Source organism: Primulina tabacum, chromosome 1 (genome assembly GCF_025594145.1).
Source record: "Primulina tabacum isolate GXHZ01 chromosome 1, ASM2559414v2, whole genome shotgun sequence".
NCBI lineage: Eukaryota > Viridiplantae > Streptophyta > Magnoliopsida > Lamiales > Gesneriaceae > Primulina > Primulina tabacum.
This window is the reverse complement of record NC_134550.1, coordinates 15,816,146-15,824,014: the sequence shown is the minus strand read 5'-3', so window position 1 is coordinate 15,824,014 and position 7,869 is coordinate 15,816,146. Positions and strand designations below refer to the sequence as shown.

At 41.7% G+C, this 7,869-nt stretch overlaps 1 protein-coding gene across 1 annotated transcript; it reads right to left on the bottom strand.

Moving 5' to 3' along the window:
* Positions 1-257: 257 nt before the first annotated feature.
* On the bottom strand, positions 258-2,207 carry LOC142505677 (uncharacterized). Its single transcript, XM_075618762.1, has 3 exons — positions 1,313-2,207; positions 887-1,195; positions 258-772 (listed from the first exon to the last, which is right to left on the bottom strand). The coding sequence occupies exons 1-3, from the start codon at positions 2,205-2,207 to the stop codon at positions 258-260; spliced, it is 1,719 nt and encodes a 572-aa protein (XP_075474877.1).
* Between the last annotated feature and the right edge of the window lie 5,662 nt (positions 2,208-7,869).

The following is a 7,869-nucleotide window of genomic DNA, read 5'->3' as shown; positions in this document are numbered from 1 at the left end:
AGAACACGACAACACATACCTCGCGCACGAGTGTTAAAACTCGGGCGCTCGAGTTGTTGTCCGCAGCATCTGTGTCATCCATGTCCATGAGCTGCGGCGGTGATAGATCTGGTGGTGGGTAAAATTAACAACTAAGGACGTAAAATAAAATAAAATAAAATAATAAAAACAAAATGAATGCTAAAGAAAATAAATTGTGGGTTGCCTCCCACACAGCGCTTGGTTTAACGTCATCAGCCCGACTATACCAATCTTGTTCATGGTGGATCGTATGATATCTTGGAAGCCTTGAGTTCTATGTTTTGACCATCAACTGCCATGGTCAGTTTTCCTTGTCTCAAATCAATGACGGCTCCAGCAGTAGCCAAAAATGGTCGTCCTAAAATAGCACGAACATTCTGACTGTTACCCATGTCAAGCACCACAAAATCTGCTAGAAGCCTTATTTTATCAATCTTAAGTTCAACATCTTCCACACTACCCAGCGGTGTCCTGATCGATTTATCTGCCATTTGTAAACTTAGCCCCGTGGGCTTCATCTTGCTCAATCCAAGTTTCTCGTAGAGAGAACTTGGCATTATATTCACACTTGCTCCTGAATCACAGATGGCTTTTTCCACTAACTGACCCCCTATTTCACATGGTACGACGAATTCCCCAGGGTCTTGTAGCTTCTGAGGAAGATTTCCTTTCCTGCCCTTATCATCTCCTCCAGTAAATGCCACATCTTCCTGCTCTGCAGACTGAATGTTAGAGTGTAGGTTCTTGAGATCTTCAAGACCTTTTTTCTTTTGAAACTCAGCCTTCAATTGTAAAAATCTTTGGGGGTAGGGAAGTAAAGAAATATCAATGCGTTGATCAAAATCATAACTCTTACCTTTCTTACCTCGGTTCCTTTTGCTTGGAGTCGGCTGATCAACTTTCTCTTCTTTGCTTACCACTCCAATCTCCTCATGCTGCATAAAAATAGCATTCACCTCTCTCAGATTTGGGTCTGCATTCTTTTGTACAGCGCCTGACTGTTGAGACGTGAGTTGCTTCATTATCTGCCCCACTTGCGATTCAAGGATTTTCAAGGTAGCACCAATACTCGCCATGTGTGTCTCAAGGTTGTCAAGCCTAGACTCAGTCCTAGACATCCTCTTACCAGATTCAGAAACAAATGTCCCAACCAAGTCCTCAAATGATGGCTTCCCTTCCCCATTTGATGTATCGAACCCCGGTGGAGGATTCAATACATCCTTATTATTTGCGTAAGAAAAATTTTCATGGTTTCTCAATCTTGGATGATAAGTATTAGGGGGAGGGTTACCTCGATATCCTCCGAATCCTCCAAAATTTCTGTTGTTGACGAACTGCGCTTCTTCAGGAATAGATTGTTCTTCAGCAACAGTTGATGGACTTTCAGTTTCGGATGTGCTTACCATATTCATCGCTGCTATTTGAGTGGTCAATGCAGATACCTGAGCAGTGAGTGACGTAATAGGGTCCACAGCATAAACTCCAGCTGTCCTTTCTACTCCTGCCCTTTCAGACGGCCACTGGTAGCTATTTATCGTCATCTGTTCCAGCAAGTCGTAAGCTTGCTCGGGAGATTTATTAAAGATCGTGCCACCAGCTGCAGCATCTACTGTTCCTCTTGTTTGCCCATTTAGACCGTTGTAGAATAATTCAATTTGCACCCAGTCTTCGAAGCCATGGTTCGGGCACTTCCTCAACAGCTCCTTGTATCTTTCCCATGCTTCATACAATTGCTCAAAATCAGTCTGCCTGAACGTGCTAATCTCAATCTTCAACTGTGCAGACTTTGCAGGGGGAAAGTATTTAGAAAGGAACTTCGTCGCCAGCTCCTGCCATGTCGTGATGCTCCCCAGTGGCAATGTTTGGAGCCATCCTCTAGCTTGATCCCTATGAGAAAATGGAAACAAACGCAATCTAATAATATCGTCAAGAACATTATTAATTTTTACCGTATCTGTGATTTCCAAGAAGGTTCTCAGGTGAACGTGAGGATCTGAAGTAGCAGTTCCAGCGAACTGGTTTTGTTGAACCATATTGATTAGGGCAGGCTTCAGTTCGAAATTGTTTGCGTTGATGGTCCCTCGGGCAATTCCAGAATAATGATTGTTGATAACTGGTCGGAAGTGATCTCTGATTGGTATAGCCTCAGGCGGCATCTGTCGGTCATTCTCTTTGTTATCAGCCATCGCTTTGATTTCTTCCCTTCTCGCTTTTCTTAATCTTCTCGCAGTTCGCTCGATCTCCGGATCAAAAATAAGCAAATCAGGGCTGTGTGATCTTAGCATGCACTGTCAAACAGAGAAAATGAGAAACTCAATCAATATAAAATAAAATAAAAAATAAAAGCTCTAAATTAAAATCTAGACTAATTGGTAACAATACTGATATAAATTCAAATTAGACACTCCCCGGCAACGGTGCCAAAAACTTGTTGCGTGTTTTCACTACCGCAAGTGTACGATGTCAAGTTTTAGTACTGGTTAGAGTACAGATATCGATCCCACGAGGAGTGTGTATAAAAATGTATATCAGTGCTCGTAATTAAAATAGTCTCGACTTTATCTAGAAAATTCGAAAGAGAATTGGTTTGTTAAAAACAATTAAAAAGCGACTAAACAATAAATCGATTTACCGACCGGCGAAATATCAGTGATAGAAATTATCTAGAGGACTGACTTCACTAAGTTTCTACAATGATTCTCCTGGTTGCATTTAAATTCCTGAATTCCTATTATTTAATGGCCAAGAACACTTAAGTATTTTATTCCCCCTTTCTCAAGTGATGAATAAATGTATCAATCAAACTTCGATTCAATTATTCCTAATACAAATCTAAGTTTAATTGATAAATGCAATCAATGTTCTTACCTAAGCCTCGCAAAAGTTATACGCCTTTCGAACGATATAAACATTCTACGATGTGCCTCTAGTGATCTATAATCCTAGTCCCTCTCCCGAGTTGTAGAATTAATAAAAAAAAACAATTTATGGCCAGTAAATTGCAATGAAATAAGAGTAGAGAACACAATTAAATAACACGGAATCCAATCATAAAAATATCCACGTCAAATCATTGTAAAGACAAAGCTCATCAAGCTCTAGAATGGAAATTTAGTTCATCACGAAATCCAAGAGACAACAAGACATGTTTGTGATTCTAGACATTGCTACGCAATAAAATAAAGAAACAAAGGAAAAGATAACAAATCCGAAGTGTCGTCTCTGTCCCCAGATCCGTCGTTCTTCGTATTTGTGACTGTTCTTAACACTCTGAATCTTCGTCTCGTGTATGCGCTCCGTTTCTCCCTTCTTTTCCGTCCCAAGATGGTGTATTTTTCGTGTGATTTCTCCCCACGGCGGCTCCCCCATTTCTGACCTAGCGGCGCGCATTTTATAACTTTTCTGGACGCCGCGCGCGCGGTGGCGCGAGAACTGGCGCTATGGCGTGCGAGCTTCTGCTTGTTGAGTCGTACTTGCGCGCGCGCGGTTGCGCGTGAATTCGCGCTGACGCGCGCTGCTCTCGGGTCTTCAAGCTGCAACTGTTCGCGCGGTAGCGCGAGAAGTGGCGCTGCAGCGCGCTAGCTTCTGTCGATCCTATTGCTTTCATGTGCGCGCGGTGGCGCGCGCCTCTCTGGTCATGGTAATGGCTGAACTCGCGGCTCGGTTCTGTTTTCTCGGTTCACTAGGTTGCGCATCCACTATTTTCTCCATTCCTGAAATGACAACAAAAACAACCAAAAACGCATAATTCTGTTCGAAACCAGCATAATTCAAAATGGATTCTAATATAAATTAAGCGCAAATCTTGCACTTATCAGCTGTCTCATATTCAACTCCTTTTGGGTGAAGGAGTATTTCAAACTTTAATGATCGGTGAATATCTTGCACTTCTCCCCATAAAGGTAGTGTCTCCAAATTTTTAGTGCAAAGACTACTGCTGCAAGCTCAAGATCATGAGTAGGGTAGTTCTTTTTATGAATTTTCAACTGTCTTGACGCATAGGCGATAACTCGGTCGTTTTGCATAAGAACTGCGCCCAAACCAAGCTTAGAAGCGTCGGTATAAAGAACATAATCCCCTTGCCCCGATGGCATAGATAACACTGGTGCGGATATCAAGTCTTGCTTCAACTTGTCAAAACTGTCTTGACACTCGGGTCCCCAAATAAACTTAGCATTTTTCTTCGTCAAAGATGTCAAAGGCACTGCAATAGATGAGAACCCCTTGATGAATTTGCGATAATAGCCAGCTAGTCCCAAGAAACTGCGAATCTCGGTGACACTCTTCGGTACTGGCCACTCTTTTACTGCCTCAACTTTAATCGGATCAACTTCCACGCCATCACTAGAAATGATGTGGCCTAAGAACGCCACTCTGTCAAGCCAAAACTCGCACTTGCTGAACTTTGCATATAGCTTTCTGTCTTGTAATACCTGCAGTGCAATCCTCAAATGACGGCTATGCTCCTCTCTGTTCTTGGAATAGATCAATATGTCATCAATGAAGACAATAATAAACTGATCCAGATATGGCTGAAATACGCGATTCATGAGATCCATGAAGATCGCTGGCGCATTGGTCAAACCGAATGGCATGACCATAAACTCATAGTGCCCATATCTTGTGCGAAATGCTGTCTTGTGCACGTCAGACTCCTTGACTTTCAACAGATGGTATCCCGATTGCAGATCAATCTTAGAGATTATCGAAGCTCCTTGCAACTGGTCAAATAAATCCTCAATTCTTGGCAGTGGATACTTATTTTTGATAGTGACCCTATTGAGCTCTCGATAATCGATGCAAAGACGCTTACTACCATCTTTCTTTTTCACAAACAAAACTGGTGCGCCCCACGGAGAGTAACTAGGGCGAATAAAACCTTTGTCTAGCAATTCTTGAATTTGATCTTTCAATTCTTTCATTTCAGCGGGTGCTAGACGATAAGGTGCTTTAGATATAGGAACAGTGCCCGGCATAAGGTCAATAGAGAACTCCACCTCACGATCGGGTGGAATGCCAGAAACATCTTCGGGAAAGACGCTAGGAAAATCCCTCACAATCTCAACATCTTCTAACTTCAGGCTGATGGATTCATGTGTAGTAGTGACACATGCTAAATACGCCTGGCATCCATGCTTAATAAGCTTCCTCGCACATAGACAAGAGATAATGTGCGGCATTTGCTTGTTTCTTGCCGCCTCGAAAACAAAAGATTTACCACTGGGTGGCCTAATAGATACTGATCGCTGACGAAAATCGATCGACGCTCCATTCGCTGATAACCAATCCATCCCCAGTATAATATCAAATTCGAACATAGGAAGCACAATAAGATATGCCCGAACAACATCTCTGAATAAACGAAGCTCCAGATTCTTAACAATCTTAGACGTGAGCATCTGATCACCGGATGGAATCGAAACTTTGAAACCCAAACCCATATCTTGAGGAGTAATATTCAGTCTTTTGATGAAGGTTTCTGATATGAAAGAGTGTATAGCTCCTGAATCTAGCAAAGCATAGGTAGCTACAACTAGAATGATGATCCTCCCTGCGGTGAAAATGTCTTTTAATTCTTTTCGTGTTGACACTTAAGGATTTACTATCATTAATTCCCAAAGTTGAATCGTGTTGAACTTAAACATTTCTTAGAGAAGTTTCGCTTTAGTCCCTCAATCTTTTAAGTTTGCATTATTGACCCATAATTTTCGAATTATTGCACTTAAGTCCCTTAAATTTTCGAAAATTCCATATTGGCCCCCAATAATTTCGAAACCCCCTTTTATGGTTTTCTTTAATTTTGGCCCTAAAACTTTTTATTTGGAATCATAACATCCTTCACATAAAATAAGGCACAAAAATTCGAATCATTTTTCTATGGTTTCTAAAATCATCGCTTAAGTCCAACTAGGTAGAACATGCAACTTAATTTATTCTAGGTTGAAACTTAATCACAATTCAATTCTAATAACCAATTTAACATTTCATGCAGAAATAAGCAATATAAAAATGTTAAATGACTAGGTTACCCGTGATGAGTGTAGTGTCTGCCTCTTCCTCAGCTTCCTCGGCATTCATAACATAAGCTCGGGCCGTAGTAGCTGCTTTTCTCTTTGGGCAATCAATAGCTTTGTGACCGGCCTCCTTGCAGTAGAAACATTTATATGATCCCAACTCGCATTTGCCAAGATGTAGACGGTTGCACTCCTTGCATGGTTGCCTCTCAGCAGGCTTTGGTGCTCCCGGATTCTGTGGCTTTGGTGGCGCTGGCTTCTTGACTTGACCTTGGGGCTTTTGAGGCCCTTGAGGTCTAGGAGGACCCGTATTTGGCTTCTTGTTGGGTTGATTGTTATTCTGATAGTGCTGCCTCTTGCGCTGAATCTCAAAGTCAATGTCCTTTAAGGACTGCTCAGCCTGATATGCATAAATAACTGCCATAGCATAATTCTCCGGACGCATCATCATAACTTTATCCCGAATGGTAGGTCGTAGGCCATCCTTGAAATGCCTAAGTTTTTCTTCCGCGTCCCCGGCAATAAGGGGTACAAAGTGGCAACCCCTATCAAACTTCTTCACAAAATCAGCAACAGGTATGTCTCCCTGACGGAGAGTCATAAATTCCCTCTTTATCCGGCTTCTGACGTCAGCAGTAAAGTATTTCTCATAGAATTTCGTCTTGAACTGTGCCCAAGTAAGTGTAGCAAGGTCTACACCATGCTCGGCTCCTTCCCACCATAAAGAATCGTCGTCCCTAAGCAGATAAGTAGTGCACCTCACACGGTCGGCGTCTCCCATGTCCAGATAGCGAAAATGTACCTCGAGTGATCGGATCCAACTCTCAGCAGCAAATGGATCGGTGGTGCCAGAAAATTCCTTCGGCCCTAGCCTCCGGAACCTGCTCATAAATATCCTGCGGTGGCCTAGGTGGCTGCTGCTGCATCTGCTGTATCTGCAGCTGTAATTGCTGCTGCTGTAACTGCTGCTCGAAGAGGCGAGCCATGCCCTCTAATGCATGAGTAGCAGGATCTCCAGGTGGAGGAGGTGGTGGTGGTGGTGGTGCATTTCTTTGACTATTCCCTCGGCGATTAACACTGTTCTCTGCCTGATTTTCGATAACAGGTATGCGTCTAGGAGGCATTTTATCTGAATGTTTTCCAAATTCTAACATAACCAACATATATTTAAATCTAAGTTTCCTAATCATGCGACATGTTCTAATTCATTTTATCAGTTTAAGCATGCAAAGCATAAATACTCAAAAAGCTAATAAACATGCATCATAATATTCATATCATCATGCAGGTAACATCATAAAATCAGATAAAGCATGTAAACTTACAAATTGAGGCTTGACGACTGATCTTCCCGACGCTGATGGTGGCACAATCCTTTACAGGACCTTTGCTCTGATACCAACTGGACCGTCCTGTCCTTTTTATTGCTTTAAAAGTACTAGAAATTTTTTTTTTATATATTTCGGCCAACTCACTTAATACAAGAAAATATTTTTATAAAATATTTTGCCCTTTTTAAAATAAAACATCAATCAACTAGTATTTAAAAATTCGAGTGAAATAGTCGTAAAGTAAAATCGTCTACTGTTTTACCAAACCTAAAAAGCAATAATTTGAAAGGTAAAGCCCATACTAAACTTCTCAAAATTCCCTCAAAAGCATAAATAAATAATCTTAAAAATCTTTAACTTAAATCATAAAGCATAATGCGGAAAATGTAGCGCTGGTCCTCGGGTTGTGTGCGCCTTCAGTCCAGTCAAATCACTCATCAAGTCCTCCCTCAATACCACCTGCATCCATCACACCTAGTGAGTCTAAAGACTCAACACACCAT

Excerpts from the sequence above, each read along its gene's own strand:
- LOC142505677 (XM_075618762.1), bottom strand. The coding sequence starts at position 2,207 with ATGGCTGATAACAAAGAGAATGACCGACAGATGCCGCCTGAGGCTATA. Across the intron at positions 1,196-1,312 it reads AGGATTCGGAGGATATCGAG|GGAAGCCATCATTTGAGGAC; the intron begins GTAACCCTCCCC and ends CAAATGGGGAAG. Across the intron at positions 773-886 it reads TCCAAGCAAAAGGAACCGAG|ATCTCAAGAACCTACACTCT; the intron begins GTAAGAAAGGTA and ends AAGGTCTTGAAG.